General features: G+C 45.5%; 1 protein-coding gene across 1 annotated transcript in view; it reads right to left on the minus strand.

Moving 5' to 3' along the window:
* Positions 1 to 24,500, minus strand: part of LOC142583713 (ubiquitin carboxyl-terminal hydrolase 8-like) — a 93,742-nt gene that overhangs the window by 53,511 nt on the left and 15,731 nt on the right. The window contains exons 3-5 of the mRNA XM_075694201.1: positions 11,237 to 11,381; positions 9,603 to 9,688; positions 4,794 to 4,963 (exon numbers count right to left, since the gene is read on the minus strand). Of these exons, the coding sequence (XP_075550316.1) occupies positions 4,794 to 4,963; positions 9,603 to 9,688; positions 11,237 to 11,381 (401 nt within the window). The remainder of the gene's footprint in view (positions 1 to 4,793; positions 4,964 to 9,602; positions 9,689 to 11,236; positions 11,382 to 24,500) is intronic.

A 24,500-nucleotide genomic window follows, 5' to 3' on the forward strand; every position in this document is an offset into this window, starting at 1 on the left:
GGAAGCGCGCCGTATGCCGTCGTGCGCATGGCACCGAGGAAGGGGAGAGAGAGGGGTGTTGTACTTCGGCCGCGTGCTCGCGCTGGCTTTATTTTGAAAGTGACTTGCTTTGGGGGTGCAGTATAGGTGGGCTGACGGCTCGTAGCTTTGCGCGCACTATGTTCTCACTGCTCAGTTTGCATTGAAGCAATAGACAGCACGAAGGTCACTTCACTCGCTGCTGCTGCGATTCGTCACGCCAGCATTTTGACAGCAAGTGCCTGCGGTCATTGAGTGAAGTGTTCATGTTTGCCTGTGTAAACGAATACCATGCTAAATAATTTAGATAGTAAGCGTATGCTTATAATGGGGCATTCCACTCCGGAGGCAGCTGCGTATGACACGGCTACGCGAGCCCCATCGTGAATATGATCTGCGATGCAGATAGTGTAGCTGTCTAGGCCCACTGAGGGCTGATGGCGTCATGTCTGCTATTGCACCCATAGGCTTGCGCGTCACCTGCATGGCGTCATGTCTGCTATTGCACCCATAGGCTTGCGCGTCACCTGCATTCACGAAGTGATATGTCACTAACTTTCTTTCTTCTCCTTTCTTTCTTATTTATTGCAATAACACTTATATGGACACTCCAGGTGCATTTCTGTCGTTGGCATCACTGTTGCCTTTGGCACTGTCATAAGGTTCTGTATAAAGTGCAAGGGTGGGACAGTAAAACCTATTTAAACCGTACCCGCTTAAACAGTAGTTTGGTTTAAAAGTAGTAAAGTCAAATCCCTGACTCAGCGGCCATTGAACATAATGTGTTTTGTATCCGCTCAAACCGTACCAGCTTATTGTGTACGTATCGGTTAACACGTAGTGTTTCCACTATTCGTCATGCAAACACGGCGGTGCGTCGTCTCCATCGGGCGGCTTGGCAGAGCAAGCCTCAGAGATCGGAACGGCCCCCAAGCGCCCTGTGCGTTCGTGCGTGAAGCCACATTATTTCAGCGGCGTGCCAGAGAGCATTGTGGTGACGGGCAAGCGAGGACTCGCGTCATGCCGAAGCTCAGACAAATTAGATGCTGGATGCTCAGCATAGAAGAAAAATTAGACATCGTTCGTGCTATTGAACATGACACGAGACAGCGCTGACACGAGACATGACACGAGACAGTGCTGGCACGCGACAGGTATCTGCTGTTGAGTACGGCGCATGGCATTTGGAATGCGAAGAAGTTGCTCGGCAGTGCTGCTGAGACCGTGAAGAGATGTCGGCTACGTGTTTCGACTTTTCGCTATTGTTGCCTCTGTTGTTACCAAAGTGTCGGCTAGCAACAGTGATGAGGACAACACGGAAAGCGGCAGCCAGTGGCGTAGCAACAGGGGGGGCCGGGGGGCCGTGGGCCCCGGGTGCGAGGGCCAGCTGGGAGGGGGGGTGTCAATACGTCTGAAGACACCACTCTTTCCACCGCCTACACCCGGGGGGGGGGGGGGGGTGACAGAAGACCTATGGGCCCCGGGTGCCAGACGACCTAGCTACGCCACTGGCGGCAGCACGGGCGATTCAGGCCCAACAGTGGCAGAAGCTGGGCCAGCCTCATAAATGCAATCATCGAGGCGAGAACTGCAGCCCGCAATGAAAAAGGCGCCCCGCGACTTCTGCAGCGCTACCGTGCGCGTGCACGGAGAATATGTAATGCCAACGAGGAATCTGCCATGCGAGTGTTTGCCGAGAAGAGGGGGGCTGGCTAAAAAGCTCAGCTTCAGCAAGTTTGAGGCCGCTGTTGTTGCTGCTAGGCCGCCATGGCATCAAACAAAAATAACATTTTTGTTGCGCGAAGTGAATAAATACTGCATGTTTTTTCCCCTTTCATCGCACTCTCTCCGAGTTCAGTTTTTGACATGTAAGTGGTCGGTCTCATGCTATTTCGGTTAAACAGTACTACCGTTTAGTACGTACTTTTTCTGAGCTCCGGCCAACTACGCTTTAACGAGGTTTCACTGTAACACCGTTGCCGTGTGCCCTACACTGTACCTTAAAAACCCACGTATAATATGAGGTTTTTTTCCATATTATTAGCGTCCCAAATTTTCGCCTCGTACTATATGTGGATCCGAAGAAAAATCTCAGTCAGAAATTTGGGCTAGAAGTTTTGGTTTCGTTATATTGCGTGGCTACGGCTTGGCTTCCTTATTGCTGTGTGGTTATGGCTTGGTTTCGTTATTGCTGCATGACTACAGCATCGTTTCTTTATTGTTGAGCGCGCACCTTGGCAGCACACGTGCAAACCACGCTCTGTGAAATGCATCTTTTTTTATTCAGCAATGAAGGACCAAGATGTCCGGATGAGGAAAATATACTTGGCTGCTTTCAAGAGAAAGGTTATTGTAGCCGCACAGGACATCGGCAACAATGCGGACGGGAGGAATTTTGTCGTCAACGAGGGAAGCATTCGCGGATGGCATCGACAGAAGGAAGCTCTTTTCACGTGCAGTGGAGCGCAAAGAAGCTTTAGCAGCCCGAAGAGGGGGACATTCCCGGAAATCAAACTCGCCCTGACGGAGTTCATACGCCAACAGTGAGCCGCGCATCTAGCTATGAGTGCGGAGCTTATGCAGGCAAAAGCTAAGGAACTTGCAAGAGAAAAAGGGCTACCGAGCTCCGCCTTCAAAGCGAGCAAGCACTGGATGTATTGCTACATGTGCTGTGCTGGATTTTCTTTATGCCGCTGAACTTCGATTTCACAGAAGCTGCCAGAATCGTTTGAAGAGCTGCTTGTGGCTTTCCAGCACCACGTTATTGCACAGTCAACAACCAATTTTCCGGACACTAAATTTTTTGGACATGCCCGATAATTCGGAAGTTCTTGCAGCACTGCCATGTACCTCATAGAGTCAATGTACAAGAACGTAGGAAATTTCGGACGCAGAAAAACCCTTGCCGTCCGATTTTCTGGGCTCTTCGCCATGACCACAGGTCCGAAAGGGTGTTAATCGAAAGAACCAACACCACCATATTGATTATCTCGCCACCTCAAGCCAGCACTCTCGCACGCAGATCCGCTGGTATCCATAGCCACAACGGGGCAAACGCTAGGCCTAGCTACTTCGATCTTTGCTACCAAGCTTCTTGCTGTTCGGTACCATGTGCGTCATTGAAACATTCACCGCTGTTAGGAATGGCACTGCCTCCGCCTTTGCAATCTTTGTCAATAGCTTTGGTGCGCGGAAAGCATGACGAGTTGCACAATGTCGCTTCCCTAAAGTCAGCTTCGCCCCAGTACAGAAGTGTAACGCAGCGAAGCATACTAAAAGTTAGAAGGGAGAATTGTCACGGGAGATGGCACGTTTCCTTTAACTATACACGCATGCACCCGCCGTCTCCTATCGCAGTACGAGCACCGATACGCCTAATAAGTGCACTGGCAGGCCTTTAGGGCTATTTCAGACATTCGTGTGATGATTTGAGCCCTTGGGGGCAGTAAAATGCACGCTTTCATTTTTTTGGATGTTTTCGCAGCCCCTAAAGAGTAGGAAAAATCGGATGTTGCCTGGAATGTGTAAATATGCGCGAATAAATGTTCAGGAACTTCCCACTCGTGTGTTACCTCAGTGCACGTGCGCCACTGCAGGTAAGTCCTCCATTCAATTAGCTTCCTTTAATGCGAACTTTTTTTAATTCGAACAAATTTTCAGGCTCCTTTGAGTTCTAGTTATCGAGATTAGAATGTGTTATTGTTAGGCAAACTATGGCGCTTTGGCTATCTGAATCTCTGGTCGCTCTCTCCTCTTTATGGTGGTTCCAAAATGGTGACACTGCGCCAATGGAAAGCTGCACACTCTACGGTGCGATGGCACCTCCCAGCACCCAATTTCATGATCAATTTTTTGAACAGCACACTAGAAAATTGAGATTTTCTTTTCTACTTTATTTTTCATTCTGATATTTCCATATGTAAACGCGAAGCATCAATTGCGATAGCAAATTAGCAAAGAGCTATACAAAGCAAGGATAATAGTTTTATCGACCATGTAAACGTGTAAACATAGGCATATTAGCTCAATTAACAAGCATGGTGTCACACACATGCAGGAAAACATGAACACATTTCACCCGTTGACCGCAGAAACTCGCTGCCAGAACGCTGGAGAAAGGAAGCGTGGCAGCAGTAGCGGGCGAATTGACCTTTGCGCTGAGTCTCGCATCACGCGAACTAAGCCGCGAAAGAACAGCGTGCAGCAGACTCTGTCTCCGCAGCAGATGGCTTCCAAGATAGCGCTGCCTGAGTGGGCACGCGTGTCTATGCCGTAGCCGCCAAAGCAGAATGCGACCCCCTCCCTCCGAAGCCATGCATTCGACAAAAGATGGCGTGCTTCCTCCCCACTTCCCTTCTTCGCGTATGGGAGATTAAGCCGCCATCATCGGCTCACCCTCACACGCCCTCGCTAGCACATAGAGCACACGGTGCACACAGACAATTTTATTATCCTTGGACTTGATATGGAACATCATGGCAACGGCGACGGCAGAAATGTGCCTGGAGCGTCCATATAATTGCTATTGCAATAAAAGAACAGCTGAGGTTTGAGAAACAAAGGACATTTCGGTCAAACAGACCATTCTAATTGTTAAGTCCGGTCAACCGGTGCAGCGGACGGTAAGTTGGAGTGGCAGGCGGCATTTCCCCCACCACCCAATGTGGGGAGGGCTCTGCACGCTGCAGCAATCTGTATGAAACCAAAAAAATGAAGGTAGTGGTCTCACAAAGCATTGTCCCTGAAAAAAGTCTGGTACAGAAAGAACTGCTGACCAGCCGGTAGCTTCGTGACGGAGCTATCGCTGCCGTCCGAGGGAAGTGGGTTGCTGGTTGGTTCTGGTGGCTGTGGCGGGGGAGCCGGTTTCCGCATAAGCTCTGCTGCAGCTTCTTCCGCCTTTCGCTCCTTGGCCTCTGCCTCCTTGGCGTCCTTCAGGATGGCATATCTTCAGGAGGCAACACAAAGGCAGCAAGGTTAAATCGGATTAAATGAAACAAAGAACCTTCACCTGCACCCAGTGAAACATTCACTCTACTGGTTGAGAGGTTGTTACAATTAAAACCGTGGATAAAGAGGTTGACTCATATGGCGCGCACTTTCACCATTGGCCCTGCTTGTTTCATCATGTTTGAAGTACCAAATATCATGGGCAAATTCAATTGTGCAACACTCTTAGTTCCTACAGAAATAGAATTTTAGAAAATGTGCCTGCGAGAAAATCACTGCATGACAAAAAACATTTAACCCATTGGCTGCATAAGCAGGCAAACTGCCAAGAGCAACAAGAGGGGACATATTGCCAAAGGCAGTGATTTGCCAAGTGAGACGTGTTGTTGGTTTAATAAGCTACTCATACATTGATGGTGCTGCAGCCAATACATGCTAGACCAGTTTAGAGATGCTTTTAGAGTTGTCCAGTTTAGGAAAGGGGTCAGACTTTTTTTTTTGCGTGCAGGTGTAACTGGCCAGCCGGCGCAATCTGCAAATGTCTGTTTCAAATCGCAAAGGAAGCCAAGAAGGAAGGTGCCTGATGGTGGAGAGAATCCTACATCCAGGAAAATACAAAGAGCTTGCTGAACATGTGGCTGCTGCGTATGGTGTGGCCGCACGAGCCGTATCTTTAATACGATCTGTAATGTGGACAGTGTAGACGTCTAGGTGCACCAGGGGCCGATAGCTCTGTGTGTGCTATAGCACCCGTTCACTTGCACACCACCTGTGTTCACGAAGTGAAACGTCACTGTGACATTTTTTTTCAGTTTTAGTTATAATTTGCAGAATGTTTGTGTGCATGCTCCGACCCCTATGTTGTCTCAATGAGTCAAATGCAATAATCAGCCCGTATGGAAGCCAACGCTTTTCGCACCACCAGTGGGCACCGGGGACACAGAGTTGGTGAATCGTGTGCGATGAACACGACAGCCTTTGTGATGCATTGTGACTGCATTTCGCCCCCTAGTAATCACCCAGCATTCATCAGTGATGCAAAATGTGCCAGCCGCCATATAGGCCAATTATTTAATTTTAATCGCCGAGTACTGTAGCTTGAAGCAATGCAGTGGGCCCATTTCTCACCCCGATCTTTGGCAAATCATGACAAGTCACCTTGGATTTGGCAAACCATGTTTTCTGTTTCTGTAATACCACCAATGTTTCGAGCAATGCACGGGTGACAGGGCCTGCGCCAGGTAGAAGATTTCTGCCTTTAGCCTAATCATCCCAGACAAACTCGTGTCTAAAACAATTTGGAAAAAAAGAAAAAGAAATCTATCACAGCAGTGCAAAAACTAAAACAAAAATTGTGGAAGAAACCATCGAAGATGACTGTCAATGTCAGAGACAGCTTTCTTGCATGGCTTGCCGCATATCCCTATGCTGTTTGGGAACTGCAATATCTTATGGGCACACCAGCAGACACATAAAGTGGCAATCTCACTGCCAACCACAATGCCAAATGATACAACATAGTTTATGTTGTTGTAATCACAGAACCCCAGTTTAAACTTTGTAGCAACCCCCATTATCTCTAGTATCCTGGCTGCAACTTTATTGCATCAGCTATCCATCAAATGGCCGTGATCGATGTGGAGGTGTTTGTTGAAGACGAGGAGCTATTTTGGGGGTTTGGTCAGGAATGGGTGCATAGCAATATCACATACGTGGTGCCGAAGTTGTCTGTCTGGGGACATAGCCTGTGGCACATACCTGATGAACGACAACCAAATTGTCTATTAAGCCAGAGAGCAGCCAGCAGCAAGCTCTATGTCTGCGCACATAACTAGTGGTCCAAGTTGACTCTCCTTACATAAGTGACCAGAAGCCTACTGACTGCAAAATGGGGGAAAGAGCAAAAGAAAGGTATAGTTAAAAAAAAAAGAGTGAGACCAGATCGGAGTGTGAAAAATATGGTGCTGCTCTCCCCAAGTCTGAGTGTTTCAACCTTTCCCACACAATAATAGATGAGTGAGTGGCAGTTAAAGTTCTGAACTGAAAGTGCTGCGTCATATTGTAAATAAAAGCTATTTGTTCACATTTTTTCAGAGCTTATTACTGCGAGCATTATAAAACATAAGTGGCAGCAGAAGTTTGCGTTGCACCCAAATGGGGCAAGAATATAGATGAAGGGTCACATGGCACACATAATACAGTATGTTACGTTAATACATAATACTGTTGATACTTTCTTCAAGAGATTGCAGGAAAAAAAAAAAAAAAACTTAGCAGCCAGGGATACGCAACAATGAGGAAGGCCTCAAATTGCCACAGAAATGCCAGAAACCGCTCTGTGCATAATTAATGGACAAGTACAATGATCCATAACAGTGGACCCTTTGCACTCCTAACATGCTTCACGGCATAACACAGCTCTACTGCAGCAACACTGACTTTAGAGAGCAGGAAAAAACTACAGCCGCTCCGTGAGATGCTTTTCAAGACTGACAATCACATATTTCCGGCATTTCGTACTTGCGAATTTGCCTCTGCATTGGAAAATTTACATTACCACCACATTCAAATGCAACACAGAATGCAGGAGCATTACAAAATAGCAATGTACCAAATGAGAACATAATACATAGAATTCGATGGGGTTCAGGTTGGGACCGCAATAATGTGACCTATTAGAAGATGAACGTATCAAGGGGATTCTGCTGCATTTACAGTCGAACCCACTTATAAGGATAGTGGTTTTAGCAATATATTGGTTATAACAATGGGAAGGCTGCTGCACCATCAACTTCTGTATGTTTTCCATGATGAAATAACCTGCTCACTACAATGCCCTGATACCGCATTATTGGTTATAACGATGAAGTCTGGCTGCTGGGTGTCCGAGCCGAAAGGTAGTAAAATGCGAAATCCTTGAAAAGAAAAAAAGAAAACGAGAAATTCGAGCCGCTGCACGATAGGCCGCGACTTCAACTGCCGCCGCGTGCTAATTTTCTAGCCATCTCCGTGCGGCTCTCTCATGCCACCCTTCCAGCTCTCCGAACACGAATGAGCTGCTCCCATAGCTTGACGCCACCCCGCCCTCCGAAACACGAATGGACCGCGCCAAGTGCACCGCAAGCAGATTGCTCACATGTTGCTCACTAGCTCCTCATTCAGCGCCATTCTGCAAACCTCGTAATCGCTCGCGTTCGTCTTTCTTGGTTGCGTCGAAGTTGCACCTGGCCACACGATTTCTCAGCCTCACTTGCCTTGCAGCCGAAATAGAAGATGGCTGATCCACCCGTTAATTATCGGCAATGCACAATGTTGCCGGTGAAAAGAAAGTGCAGGGCTATATATTTGGAAACTAAGTGCTTCTAACCGATGAGCCGATTGTCGCAAACATGCTTGCATCAGATAGCAAAGGCGACCACAACAGCGATGCTGCGGCAGGGCAGGCTGCCTCAACGTTGTCCTCACAGGAGGTCCAGCAGATGATTGAATCCCTCCGGGGCTTCGTTTTCACGAGGAACCTTTGGCTGCATTAAGTGCAGCACTTGGATGCCTTGGAGAAGGACGTTGGCAAGCTTCACGTAACGCATGCAAGACTGACGGACAAAGGCTTTTCTTGTGCAAGTCAGTGAGAAGTACGTGGCGAGATGCTTGTGGCGATCTCTCCTCAGCGTTTCTTGTGGATTTCTCAAGCTTACAGGCTGCTGCAGCAGCCTTCTCATAATTTTTAAAAGGCTCCTTTTGGGGCCACCAAAGCGATGGCTCGGCGGTGCTCACATATCGCTTGCCACCCGTGTCAGCTCTTTGCAGTTGTTATAGCAGTGCCATTCTTTAAGCTGACAGCTGCGGCTTCTTACAAGCGATTGGAGCGTCCAAGAGGCAGTTAAACGAGCGAACACAATCAGCAGCCGGATGTAGGAAAGTGGTGAGGAGGGGCACAGGCCTTCCTGCCATTATAGTTTTCTCAGATGAGCTCTGCCATCCCATTTTGATTTTTTTACGCAACCTGGTTATAACAATTATTGATTATAACAATGAAATTTTCATAGGACTTGAATATTGTTATAAGTGGGTTCGACTGTAGTAACGAAAAGGTTGAAGTCCAAACATTTAATTTTGGACTTTTTTTCTTTGTCTGAAGGCTTTCACATAATCAACCAACAAATGTGGCACGCCACAAAATATACCTGCATGGACAATAAACTGGTCTACGCAAGAAAGTGTCTCCATTTTCCAATTACTAGCTAACATTAGGAAAGCTTGGCCTAAATCTTGGCCTTCCAATCATTAAAGTGCAGAAGTTATTGACCCTTGCTAAGCTTATACTCAGTGTTCAGTTCATGTTGTATCCTTTGACAGCACTAACACAGCTAGTGTTTGCTAGGTACATCTATGTTCATTACAGCGTACGAAAACATCACATGAAAACATATCTAAATGCTTTTGCTTCCCCCTCAACGCTAAGGCACGTAAGGTTGCCATAGGCATCTATGTAAATGTTACATTATATGCAGTAAATAATATAGAGTAGTAAATAAATATATAAATGAATAGATGAACTTCCAACATGTGTTCCCCTATCTTCCTTTAAGGACCAACCACAAGGCATGGCTAGTTGTTACTACATGCCGGCAACCCACCGTTTCTGGAGGCTTTTCTTCTGCTCCTCAAGGGTGTCCATCACCCGAATGCACTGCTCCAACTTCAACAGTTTATCGTATGTGTCCTGCAAAGAAACCACACACACACACACCGAGTTTGCAAGAGGCTGTATTTTCTTGGACCTAAGCTCGCCTGTTTACTTCTGCATATTTTTCCGAAACAAAAAGTACACAATTAGTGCATTCTTTCTTACTGTAGGTCGTGTGAGAGACACACGGACAAGAAAGGAAGGTACGAATGACATTAGCAGGAACTCTCACATTAGTATATTTTTTCATGAAAGAAAGTGGTTGAGCATGTTTCTAGTGTCATCTGGTAGTGAAAAACAAAAAAGAAAACTTGTCTGAAAATATTATGAGCTAACAGCTGGCTTCTCTTATGAGTCAATTTCACATGACCTGCACATGTAGTATGCATATTCTTTCTCTGTCCACAAAATAGATGGCTGAGTGACACAAGCATCTCACATCCTTTTAAGAGGGGATGAGGCACTTCAAAATACTTTTTTATTTTTTTAAACAATTTGAATAAAATTTGCACAGTTACTGTATTTTTATGAGCTGATATCAAAATGCAATTTTTTTTCTATAATAAATATCTTTTATGATATACAAAAGAGGATTTTCTTTGTTTGGAGCCTAGTTAGAGCTAATTAACAGCAACTTGCACGGTAACGTCTAGCACACGGAATAAATTGCGAGTGTTCATAGTGTGTCATAAGCTATAAATCATTGTTTTAGGCCATGTTGAAGCAAAGTTATAGGTTGTCAAACTTAGTCATAAAAAATGCCCATATTGATATTTTTCAATATCAAGGTGGGCCTTTTAAGTCCAGGTTAGTCTGGTTGTCTAGCTATGTTGCAACGTTTAGCCAGTTGTTCGGCACACTGTTCGTCTGTTTTCTGGGCGATTCGTTTCCTTTTCATCTCGTTCCGACGTCGATTCCAGGCCTCCTCCTGCTTATCAGAATTGTCCCCGCCCATACTGCCGCCTCAACTGTGGTTGCGGCACACGCGAGTTCTCCTTTTCAATCCGCCGACATGTTATCAGGCATGCGACGCAGCTGGCGAAGCAAGTGGAGGCACGCGCAACGACGAGGTTTGCGGTGTGGCGTCATACCAAACGGCAGCGGCAGAAAGGCACGACGCTGCCCAGCCGCGGGACACCTGTGGCTCAGTGCTACTAGTGGCGCACGCGCAGTAGTGACTAGGGAGCGAGAGAGATAAATATCCGCGGCGAGGCGTGCGTTGTGACGTCGTGTGCCTCCTCGGAGCACTGTCATGGTGAAATCGCAAGTTCGCGGCCAGTAAAGTTTTCGCTTTAAAAAAGAGTGCACGTACGAATGCCGCATGTCACGATAATAACTTGTAGAAAAGAACCTTGCTGTTGTAAGCTTCGCAGGTTTTTCTTTTTCTCTACTAGGTGGCATTTGAAGGAGATGTTCATTACAAATCACTGTTTCTATCCGTCAAATATCAGAACAGAGTTTACGCTCATTTCATCTGTGCCTCGCGATGTGTTTTTTTTTGTCTTCCCAGTCGAGCTTTAACCAAGTATGAACCAACTCGCCTGAATCAAGATTTTGCTGCAGGTCAACAAGACGGCCTCCTACCTTTGCCATCTTGTAGTCTTTGTGCTTGCGTATGTAGTCAACCATGCTGAAGTAGCGCATGTAGAGGAAGAACGACCTCTCCTCATCGCCATCGTTTTTATGCAGGTCTGCTGCCTCCAGGACCTTGCTCGTGCTTGTGCATAGCCTGCAATGTGACATGAAAGACAGAGATTGAGGGAAGACTGAAATTCGAGCAGGCTTGTACGTGATGAATTACACATTATTAATTAATCATAATCAGTTACGTTTTCCTGTTTTCTTTTAAATTGTAAAAACGGGTTTATTCAGGTCGTAGAGCAGCAGGGATAAAGGCCCCACCAGTAGGTGGGGCGCAGCCAGTGGGCGAACTGGGTACGAGCCACGCGATGGAAACAGGGGTTTTCAGTGTGCCGATCTTCTTTCTCACAATCACCCCCCGTATGGAAGAGTAGCCATCCTGGCTATCAAGGGAGAGGTCAGCGGATCGTCATACGGCTGGAGCCAGTATATGTGCACAGTCTCTCGCCCGCAACTAAACTAAAAAGAAAGCTAAGGTAGAAATGACATTATACATAGCTCCTAAACAAAATAGAAATTTAACGTGCAGCCAACTTTTTAGCAAAGAAAATTGCCAAGGGTCTAACATGTGTCGCACAATTGTGGCCGGTTTTTTAAAATAAGCTTCACCACAGCTTTGCCGCAATACATTCATTATGCACTAAAGCATACAGATGCCGCAAAGGCAATTTTGGTTTCGTATCTGATTGCACTGCACATGCAATTTTCTTTCCAACATTCTTTAAAAAAGAAAAAAAAAGCAGATGCGCGTTAGAATTGGGTAAATACCATAATCAGACATTGTGAGCTGCAGTTATTGCTTGAAGATACTACTCTAGGGCAGGCTGAAACTAGGCACTTTCGATGGCGGATGCCATGTGTTTGAGACATTTGCTATCCTCTAAGCTTTTCCAAGACAGATGCTGCCACTAAAAGGGTCACTATTGAGATCATCATAAGGGTCAACTGTATGTGTGCTGATTGGCCAAGTTTGTATTATTCAGTTAAGGCCAAGTTTAGGATAGAAATAACGAAAGTTTGGGCCCATGGAAATGCTTGGGTGCGAGCCGGGACCTTCAGTCGGGTTTAGGATTAACTGAAAAATCCAAATTAACCAGAGTGGAATTAACAGAAGTGTACTTAGTTAAACAAGCTAACTTTCAAATCGCAAGCTAGTAGACACAAGTACAAAGTTCGCTGATAGTATGAGAGATACCCTGTTGTGCAGCGAGCAGCAGCTATAAGCTAGGCAATGGGCTGACTATGTTTGTTTGTCCATCCCACAACACCACGGCCATTTCGTGCAAGCAAACAGAGGATATTTGCATTGATAAATAATTATCGCAGACCAGAAGAGGTACAGAATAAGCAAAATTAATGGCACCGTGCAATATGTGTTGTGTATCACTAGTGCGAAGTGATAATAGAGTGTGGGACACTGCAAGAAATTCTGCTTGGCTACAGTGAGCAGTGAGGAGTGACACTGGATATAACATAAGTCTTGAATTTTACTCAACAATTGAAAAAAAGAAAAGCGGTCACAATGGCCACTTGACAATGCCTTTGGCATAACTGCTGTTTGCAGTATCTCATTTCAGGGAAACAAGGTGCCGTGAGAATCTCACATACTTTCGTTTTGTTACAGTGTAACTTCTGAGCACACCTTCATTCATAATTCATATTTGTTTGACAGTTATGCCCATGTTGCCACAAGCCACATTAGCTCTAAGAAATTACCAGCAGTAGTCTGTGCATTCAGGAGGAGCCCATGGCCCAGAGCTGGCACAACATTTCTTCAGGCCACAGACCGCCCCAACTGAATCCCTTCCTTCTCAAAGCCTTCAAGTATACAATGTGGTCTTCACACATGAAAGAGCAATGACTCATTCGTGAACTTCGGCCAAAATGGACCAATCGAAACAGTCCGTTGTACCTTCTGGGGAAAAAGCAATAGATAAGTGATGATACAGCTCCCATCTGTCCTGAGATTGGAGAGAAGGGATACAGGAACCAATATTAAAAAACTGGTGAATGATCCTGCAAAAATTGGGCAGCAAGCAGGAAACGGCAGCCATGGAGGCCAACAGGACATGTAGGTCGAAGTTTGAGGAGCTAAGCCCCGAGAAGACTACCCCAGTGTCCCGTTGGGCAGCCTCGTGATGGGTCATGCTTCGGGAGGTGAACCAGGTCAGTAGCCTATCATGCCAATGAGTGTATCTTGAGCCTGGCCAGTTTCTGTGGTTGCTGTCATTCCAAAGTCTCCAGGTTCCAGGCTGACACCTGACTTGAGGTACTTGCCACCGCAAAAGCAGCTCCTTGTCAAGTCACCAAGCTGCCTCCACACAGATGTTGTGCATCGGCTGTCAATGGATACTAACAAACGTGAGAGTGAACTAAGCTGTGCAATGGTACTGCATTTAATTCCTAGTACACCTGCTTAGCATGTGTACTAGAAAGCTTTTGGGGCACACCTATTGGTTGGGGACACGCTGCAGCTCTTTTGGTTATTGCTATTTATTCATTCATTTATTTACATTTATTTACAGTTGTACATTACAGAGGGGTAGGGCAATGGCAAGAGGTAAATACAGAGGCTGTAAGGAAGAAGAACGGCACTGGAAAATCCTGACGCCACCACGTGTTGCAGAGTGATAAGAAGAACAGCACGCTAGAAAGCGCTATTGCCATCGCATGTCGCGCAGCCAGTTCACCGATCTAGCTGAGCTATCGTTGCTGCGTCGGTGTCTCTGGCTGCCGTTTGAGCCCAGTGAACTTCATCACATTTGGTGGAGGTGCTGGGTACGCCTTGAAACCTGGAACTTCGAAGCAGGACTCTGCCATCCATTTCCATCATGGCGGAAGACCCGTTACTACGTCCAACAGCCACGATGCCTGCCGTGGCCCGCTCGGGTGCATTGCCTCAGTGCGACTATGCCATTCTCATCAGCGGCATTGCAGACCATGACAAGGAGGGCTGGCTCGCCTCCTATGAAAGGGTGAGCAACAACAACAAGAGGGACGATGCAAGGAAACTGAACAATGCCATACTCTATCCGAGCGACGTTGCAAACTAGTGGTACTGCAACTACGAACCCAACCTATCGACATGGGTGGCATTCGAGACTAACTTCACAGAGGTGTTTGGGTGGCCTGCACTCTGCATGCTTCGTGTCAAGCAACGTTTGCGAGAATGAGCGTAACGGAATGGTGAGACATTCAATAGTTATATCGAGGATGTCATGGATCTCTGGAAGCGTGTCAATGCGACGATGGTGGAAAGCAACAAGATCAGGCATATATCAGTGGGGGTTGACGACAATGCCTTTCAGATGCTGTTGGCAAGGAACCCCAGTACTGTGTCTGAAGTAGTGACCCCCTGCCAGAGCTATGATGAGTTGTGCAAGCGTATGCTGCCGATGACTCAGCGCTGACGGTGCAGATTAAAAGTTTGTTTGCGAAGAGGTGGTATAGCAACTTTCATTGGTGTCTCTGATGTAAGAGATGCCCTCCTCTTTGTTGATGCCCACGCTGCAGCATGTCATCCAGGATCAAGTGGCTGAGTGAATTCTGCCTGCCTTTTGTAACATTCCTGTTGCTGCACCAATCAGCTATGCGCAGGTCGCCGCGATTCCTGCAGCACTGACCCGTGCTGTGTTTCATGCACCCATGCAGACATCACCATTTCCTGCCTGGTTAGTGCTACTGTACATCCGCTTGCAGAACCCATGATGCACACCAGACAACCGGCCAATTTGTTACTCCTGCGGAATTGCTCGCCACATGGCATGTTTCTCCCAGTGCCAGATGCCACCTACTGCTCATTTCTGGCACTTTCAACTACTTTCAATAACTTTCAACTACACCCCAAGATAATTTTATTGCCATCCTTCACCAGATCCACCTTTCGATTCCATGAGCCCATCAGACGAATCCGATTTCGCCAGTCATCAACCGCCTTCCCCTTGCCACCACTCCTTTCACTCATGAGATGTTGGCCTACCACTCATTCCCAGAAAAACTAGTCACCGCTGTTTGGGAGGCGAGAACTGCGTGCCCTGCGAAATCTTCAAGGCCTCCGATTTCCCCTCGTAATGTGATTGATGTAATCATGGAAGGAGTACAGAGACTAGCACTTGTAGCCACAGCAGTCGTCATTTCAGCAATGCATGCCCACCTCTGCTGCAGACTTCGCAAAGGTTGCTTTCAGGTCTTTCGCTATGCACAGCTAGTAGGCAAACATTGAGCCATTAGGAGCCTGCACAACATGAGTCATCATTGAAGAGGAGCTGTATGTTATTGAATTTTTTTGCACCCGCCTCTTGTTCTCATGACGTCATCTTGCGATGGGCCTTTCTTTCAACCCTTCAGCCATCACTGACTACGCTCGGGCGGAGGTTGAGCTCCTACCTCTTTCTGACACGCCGTTTGAAGAGCAGCCTCCTGCTAAACTTGTCATCACAGAAGACATCAACATGCCTTCGTGGTCGTCCGAGATCGTCCCCTTGTCTTGTGACCCCCTGTGTGATGGTAGTGTCCTTTTTATGCCATCCAAACTCTTTGTCAGTCGCCAAATGGTTCCTCTGCCATTTGCTTGAGTTCCATGCTGGTGCCCTTTCCATGTGTGTTTGTGATTTAACATCGCTCCTGCTTCATCTGTTATGCCGCGAGTGCTTCGGTCATGCTGAGCCGGTGCACTTACTTTTCAACATGCACGGAGACGCACCTACCACTTACATCACCGCTGTGGACCCTGTGCCTTCAAACTTGAAGAAAAGAGCGCTATGAAGATGTGGACTAAAAGAGGAACATGTACGACGGACAAGGCGCTACTTCCAACTAAATGTTTTTTTGAAGAAACAGGATTATAAATAGATAGAACCTAGAATGGCCCATCGTGACATCACGACCTCCCTGTCTCATTAGAAAAGCTATCTCTTTTTTGGTAAGCGTCACTGAAGGGCAGCTAATGCACGTGCCCTTGGCCTTTGCAATGTAGAAAGCTTCTAATATTTCCCGTTCTAGTCTATCTCTAGACCATGCCAGAAACCTGGTGTCACGAAGATACGGACGGCAATTGTGACGTTTACAGTGTTATGCCAGATGGCCCCTGCATGGTTATTTACGGCCAAATTGTCACACCCCATTTCATTAAAACGCCGTCTGGTTTGACCGATATAAACCTGTTGTCAACTTAGGGGGTCTCATATACAACATTACTTTTGCAAGCCGTGCACTGCACTGCATGTTTCTTAGAGCATGGTTCGGGTTTTGCCTTTGTCAGCATAGGGCATATCTTGGCCAACTTACATGGTGCACTGAGATAGCTTTGCTAATGATATAGGGAGGTCGTGATGTCACGATGGGCCATTCTAGGTTGTATCTATTTAAAATTCTGTTTCTTCAAAAAAACATTTAGTTGGAAGTAGCGCCTTGCCAGTCGTACATGTTCCTTTTTTAGTCCGCGTCTTCGTAGCGCTCATTTCTTCAAGTATGCAAAACCAACTCGCCCACATCAAGCTTCTGCTGTGCCTTCAAGTTCTTCACGGCACCACTTTACCACATCAATCGACCGTAACTCCGTTCCCTTGCAGGGCGACGAGCTTCTCCATCTTCTTCATAAATTCAGATCTTCATTTGAGTGCCACTCTACTACATTGGGTTGAGCGACAGCCGCCTCCCACACTATCAGCACTGGCTCTCATGCTCCTCTGCAGCATCAACCTCACCAGGTTTCAGCCAGAGAGACACGGGTTATTGATGAGCAGGAGACCGACATGTTGACTCGAGGCATCACTCAGCCATCAAGCAGACCACGGGCATCCCCTATTGCTCTCATTAAAAAGAAAGATGGGTCCATCCGGTTCTGCATCGATTATCGGCGTTTGAATAAGATCATATGAAAGGATGTTTATCCCTTACCACGCATAAATGACGCACTTGACTGCCTACAAAGTGCCGAATTATTTTCTTCCTGTCACGCCATTCGGCCTTTCTAACGCACCGGCCACATTTGAATGGATGATGGACATTATTCTGACGAGGCCTTAAGTGGCAAACATGCCTCTGTTATTCAGACGACATGGTAGTGTTTACGCCTGACTTCCAGACACATCTTCAATGATTGGAACAAGTTTTGAACTGCCTTACGCAAGCTCGCACCAATGCTGAAGCAAACTATTTTGGGACAGAAAAGGAATGCTTAGCCATTCTGTGGGCTCTTCCCAAATTTCAACCTTACCTTTACAGTCGACCTTTTCACATTGTCACAGACCACCACGCTCCTTGCTGGTTGTTATCCCTCAAAGACCCATCTGGCCACCTTGCACAATGGGCTCTATGTCTACAGGAATACGACATTAGGGTTGTCTACTGGTCCAGGTGCAAATATTCTGGCACCAACGCTTTATCACATTCGCCGATCCCACCTGACGTCGACAGCGCTTCGCCCATGACGCCAGCTGTGTTACCTTTACACGTCACTGACTTGGCTTCGAAGCAGCAAAAGGATCCATGGATAGCCACACTTCTGAACCTTCTGAGAAATCCTGTCAGATCACCGGTGTCTCGTGTTCTCCGCTGTCAAGCACCACATCTCACAATTTGCGATGGACTTCTGTACCATCGTAATTGCCATTGCGATAGCAGCAAGTGGCTTCTAGTGGTCCCTCACCAATTCTGCAGTGATATCTGTACTTCATTTCCCGCCGACCCACTGCATCGCCATGGTGGTGTGTCCAAGACCTACGCATGGCTTCGACTTTGATATTACTGGCTGGGCACGTACAATTGTGTAAGCAACTACGTCTGCTCATGCCCCGATTGTCAATGTCACAAATTACCTCCTCATCCAGCCACCTCGTTGCAGCCACTTCCATGCCCAGTCCACCCCTTTGACAGCGTCATTGACTTATATGGCCCTCTCCCATGTATAGCTGCTGGTAACCATTGGGTCATAGTTGTGGTCGATCACCTGACACGACACGCAGAAGCCACTGCCCTCCCAGCAGCCAGAGCATACAATGTTGCTTCCTTTATCCTTCATCACCTCGTTCTACGCCACGGTGCTCTTTGTGAACACTTGAGCGACCGAGGGCACGTTTCTTTCAGAAGTAATGGAGTCTCTCCTTTATCAATGCAACATTATACATCGCAGCACCACTGCCTATCAGCCCAAGAGCAATGGACTGACAGAATGGTACAACCGTACTCTCAGTGACATGCTCTCCATGTATGTCGCCTCGGATCATTCCAACTGGGACATTGTTCTGCCGTTTATGACATATGCCTACTACACCACCAAACAAGCCACAACAGGATTCTTTTTGTTTTTTCCTTCTGTACGCCGTTAACTTTCCTGTACCATTGACAAAATTTTTCCATTAATCCAGATGCCTCAGAGTCCACTCCGGTTTCCACCGCTGCCAAGCATGCAGAGGGATGTCGGCAGCTTGTTTTCTCACTCACTGCCGCAGACCAATCCCACCAGAAGCTTCGACGTGAAGACGGCTGACCTGCTTCTACCTTCTTGACTGAATCCCTTGTATTTGATGGTCCTTATCATCATCATCAATCTGGCTACACCCACTGCAGGGCAAAGGCCTCTCCCATACTTCTCCAACAACCCCGGTCATGTGCTAATTGTGGCCATGTCGTCCCTGCAAACTTCTTAATCTCATCCGCCCACCTAACTTTCTGCCGCCCCCTGCTACGCTTCCCTTCCCTTGGAATCCAGTCTGTAACCCTAAATACCATCGGTTATCTTCCCTCCTCATTACATGTCCTGCCCATGCCCCCCATTTCTTTTTCTTGATTTCAACTAAGATGTCATTAACTCGCGTTTGTTCCCGCACCCAATCTGCTCTTTTCTTATCCCTTAACGTTACACCTATCATTCTTCTTTCCATAGCTCGTTGCGTCATCCTTAATTTAAGTAGAACCCCTTTCGTAAGCCTCCAGGTTTCTGCCCCGTAGGTGAGTACTGGTAAGACACAGCTAATATACACTTTTCTCTTGAGGGATAATGGCAACCTGCTGTTCATGATCTGAGAATGCCTGCGAAAAGCACCCCAGCCCATTCTTATTCTTCTGATTATTTCCGTCTCATGATCCGGATCCGCCGTCACTACCTGCCCTAAGTAAATGTATTCCCTTACCACTTCCAGTGCCTCGCTACCTATCGTAAACTGCTCTTCTCTTCCGAGACTGTTAAACATTACTTTAGTTTTCTGCAGATTCATTTTTAGACCCACTCTTCTGCTTTGCCTCTCCAGGTCAGTGAGCATGCATTGCAATTGGTCCCCTGAGTTACTAAGCAAGGCAATATCATCAGCGAATCGCAAGTTACTAAGGTATTCTCCATTAACTTTTATCCCCAATTCTTCCCAACCCAGGTCCCTGAATACCTCCTGTAAACACGCTGTGAATAGCATTGGAGAGATCGTATCTCCTTGCCTGACGCCTTTCTTTATTGGGATTTTGTTGCTTTCTTTATGGAGGACTACGGTAGCTGTGGAGGTAGATATCCTTCAGTATTTTTGCATACGGCTCGTCTACACCCTGATTCCATAATGCCTCCATGACTGCTGAGGTTTCGACAGAATCAAACGCTTTCTCGTAATCAATGAAAGCTATATATATAAGGGTTGGTTATATTCCGCAAATTTCTCTATCCCCTGATTGATAGTATGAATATGGTCTATTGTTGAGTAGCCTTTACGGAATCCTGCCTGGTCCTTTGCTTGACAGAAGTCTAAGGTGTTCCTGATTCTATTTGCGATTATCTTAGTAAATAGTTTGTAGGCAACTGACAGTAAGCTGATCGGTCTATAATTTTTCAAATCTTTGGCGTCCCCTTTCTTATGGATTAGGATTATGTTAGCGTTCTTCTAAGATTCCGGTACACTAGAGGTCATGGGGCATTGCACATGCAGGGTGGCCAGTTTCTCTAGAACAATCTGCCCACCATCCTTCAACAAATCTGCTGTTACCTGATCCTCCCCAGCTGCCTTCCCCCTTTGCATAGCTCCCAAGGCTTTCTTTACTTCTTCCGGCGTTACCTGTGGGATTTCGAATTCCTCTAGACTATTTTCTCTTCCATTATCGTCGTGGGTGCTACTGGTACTGTATATATCTCTATAGAACTCCTCAGCCACTTGAACTATCTCATCCATGTTAGTAATGATTATGCCGGCTTTGTCTCTTAACACATAGATCTGATTCTTGCCAATTCCTAGTTTCTCTTTCACTGCTTTTAGGCTTCCTCCGTTCCTGAGAGCATGTTCAATTCTATCCATGTTATACTTCCTTATGTCAGCTGTCTTACGCTTGATGATTAACTTCGAAAGTTCTGCCAGTTCTATTCTAGCTATAGGTCATACATTGGCATTTCTTGATCAGATCTTTCGTCTCCTGCGATAGTTTACTGGAATCCTGCCTAACGGAGTTACCACCGACTTCCATTTCCCACTCCTTAATGATGCCCGCAAGATTGTCGTTCATTGCTTCAACATTAAGATTCTCTTCCTGAGTTAAAGCCGAATACCTGTTCTGTAGCTTGCTCTTCTATGTTCCCTCTTACCGCTAACTCATTGATCGGCTTCTTATCCTCTTTATCATGGTCCTTATCATGTCATTGCCAAAACTTCTCCCATCAACTACACCGCCGAGCCACTGATGCCCCCAAGTGACCACTGTCACCAGGGACGTGGAATTGTTCATGTAGAGGTTCAAGCCTTATTATGAGCCCATCATTTCATTGTTGCCATAGGTCACCAGGATGGCTCCTTCTTCTGTCGGGGGAGGGGGGGGAGGGGAGGGGGCGATTGTAAGGTAGAAGAATGGCGCTGCAAAGTCCTGTCACCATTGCATGTCTTGGAGCCAGAAGATCGGCACCCTAGAAAGCATTATGGCTATAGCGTTCACAGTTCACCGATCTAGATGAGCTGTCGTTGCTGCCACTGTGTCTCTGGCTGCCGCTTGACAAATCCAATAAATGTTGTCACTAGACAAAAAACACAAATTTGACTATATATATACATAAAATTAAAATAAAAATAAGCAAAAACATTCAAATAAAAGGTCAAAGACACGCATGTGGGTGTTAATGATTAATAATAAAGAAAAAAAAATTGTCTCGGAAGTACTAGTACAATACAACACGTGACAAACATGGCATGCAAAATGGTAAGAACGGTAAAAATGGTGAGCAAAACATGGCAAGCATTACAAAAATACATAGCATAACATATAAAAAACATATAACATAAAATACAAGGCATAAATTAAAAAAATTGCATAGGAACAGTTATTATAAAGAACATACAGTCAATCGCAACATTAATTATAAAATAAAACTTTGAAGAGCAATTTCAAAGTTATCAGTGCCAGTTATGCTTGTAAGTGATGCAGGTAAGTTATTCCAACCGTTGCTTGTTTGGGCAAGAAACGAATATGAAAAGCTGACAGCGTTGCATGTCGCAGAGCAGACTGTATGCCTTTTGGCAGTGGCTGGTGCAAATGAAATGTATGGTTATGGTTGAACACTGAGAGAATGTAAATACGAGTTGCGATAATAGATTTTATGGAAAAGACGTAGGCGAGATAGATTTCTGTGAGCTGGTAACATAGGAAGGTATAGGAGAGCTTTATTGTTAGTAACACTCATACTCTAGGCTGAGCAATATTGTATTGTCTCTATGGATTGTTTGAAGATATCATGCCTAGTCCAAGACTGTTGATGCACATTCAAGCTGTGGATGAATGTAAGTTGTATACAATATAATAGTTTTAGTGATGATGGCGCTAGGGGAAATTTCTGGTGAAAGTATCCTAGTGTGCGAGTGGCCTTAGGGGTTATGTGGTCGATATGAGTTTTTCAGGACAGATTATTGGCAATGTGAACCCTGAAGTACTAGTATGATGTTACATATTTTAGTGGGATGTTATTAAAGGGACCATGAAACGATTATGACGATTTTATACAAACCTACCGAGTCGTTAGAGTAGGTCCTTCTGACCATTAATTGACGCATCCAAGTGCTCTGTGCAAAGCACAGAGCACTTGGATTTATTATGAGGTTTTAAAAATGTACATTGCTGCCGATCGCAGCACACTGCTCGGCTGAATTTTCAGCCGCGCCTACCTATTTTACATTAGTAGGGCGAGCTATCCGATTGGCAGCCCATGGCGCGTCATTGATAACTTTTCCAACTTTATGGTGAACAAATCTTCCTCGCAATAGTTGGAATGTTAGTCAACTTGTTTCTATAAAAAGCAAGTAACAGAAAGCGAATGCACAAGAACAATTTCTCAGTACACTTAAGCACTTCCGGCACACAGCAAGTGTCGTCTGCTTGTGTTACAACGTGCTTCGTTTTGACGAGAGCTCTGTGGTCAGTGTTGGCCTCAGTCTTTTTGTGAGCACCATGATTCACCTTTGTTGCTTTGTGGGCTGCAAACATAATGAATGGCAATATGTCAAGCTGCAACAGCGTGTCCCTCTGCAAGGCAGCAGACGAGCGGAGTGGCTGCAGTGCATTGGACTGTTGCTATCCGATCGGCGCCAGCATTTGCCCATTTGCAGCCGTAACTTTACACCGGAGGATTACTACCACAATAGCGCTTCGCGAGTCCGGTATTCGGGCAAACGCAGGCGCATGGGGACAGGGCCTGGCCGTTCAAGAAATGTCAAGAAATGTAGTCTGTTGAAGAACCAGAATCTAAATTTGTGTGCAGGTAACGAGTGAAGAAGGTGAGCTGAGTGTCACAGGATAAATTTTTGTGGAATTCATGGTGCATAACTGTGAAGAAGTTATTTTCAAGGAAATTAACTAGATGCATGTATATTATAAGTTCCACAACTCTGCGTAGTACTGGTGTAAAAGAAATAGGCCTGTAGTTTTGTGGATCATATGTTAGTCCAGTTTTATTAATTGCGATTACTTTGCAGTTTTCCAACCATGTGGTAAGGTGCCAGAGTTGCATGATTGCAAGTAAATACGTTCTAGTATGATTGAACAGAAGTCTACAGTGTTTTGTAAGAACTTATTTACTGATTTCATTTACCCCACATGATGCTTTAGGTTTTGATTTCTGTATTATGGCTTTGATACCGGCCGAGCTGAACAATAACAGGATTCATTAAACGGTAGCTAGTAAAATTGATTGCAGGCATCGGATCAGGTATTTAAGTGATAAGAATGACCGAGTGAAAGTATTGTTAAGCACAGTAGAACACAATAGGGCAGGTACTGGATCCCCAGAACTTTTCAGCAATATTCTGTTTTTATTTGTATTTCCTTGTATAGTTCCCAAAAAGTGCTTTGGATTAGTCTTTAATAAATTGGGAAATGTACAATTAAGGAATAAAAATTTCTCTGACCACCCTAAAATATGAGTTTGCATCATTTTTATATGCTAACCTATGTGTCAGTTTTGTAGAAAGTTTTACTGTATGGAATAAACATTTTTCTTGTTTGATAATTGATTCAGATATGTGCTATACCATGGTGCTTTTTGTTAGCGTAGACAGTTTGAAGGGGGACATATTTGGCGACTATCTCACAGATATTATTTTTTAAAACAGACCAGGTTGATTCTTTGGAGCATTGCAAATGAAGTGGTAGAAAAGTGTTAAGAAATCTGCAGAGTTCTTTGTTGATGGGTTAATAGGTAGCTTTTTTATAATCTTGGAACTTTTTCCGCTGTCGATTTGTTTTTTGTTGTTATTGTAAGCATAAAATCAGGGTTCTGAGATGTGAAGCAGATGGAATTCTCAATAGGAGAGTACCGGGCATGCAGTGTTAACCACTCAAAGATCTTCAGCTCACCATGAGCAAGTGTCACTCTTTTTGGCTTATGACAAGCCCCATTCACAATGTACATGGAGGTACACATTTTAGTAGCATTGCTTTTACTACAACAGATCGTCCACACTGTTTACAGATATATTTTTGCGTTCTGACTATGCTATTAATGCTCATGATGTTAAAAAAATTAAGCTATACTTTTTCATTCTTTTTCTATTCTATTTCTATACTTTTCTATTCTTTTGTTAAATAACAATGAGCCTTCAAAAGCAGTGCAAGAAATATTGATGACAGTTATTATTGTGAGCCAAAATTAGTCCTAAAACAGTGCACTGTGTATAAGAATGCAGCACTGATAAAAGCAACACAAGAAGTAAATGCCAATGAGACAGGAAAGAGCTGTTGTGGCACTGAACACAAC

Source organism: Dermacentor variabilis, chromosome 5 (genome assembly GCF_050947875.1).
Source record: "Dermacentor variabilis isolate Ectoservices chromosome 5, ASM5094787v1, whole genome shotgun sequence".
NCBI classification, from domain to species: Eukaryota; Metazoa; Arthropoda; class Arachnida; order Ixodida; family Ixodidae; genus Dermacentor; species Dermacentor variabilis.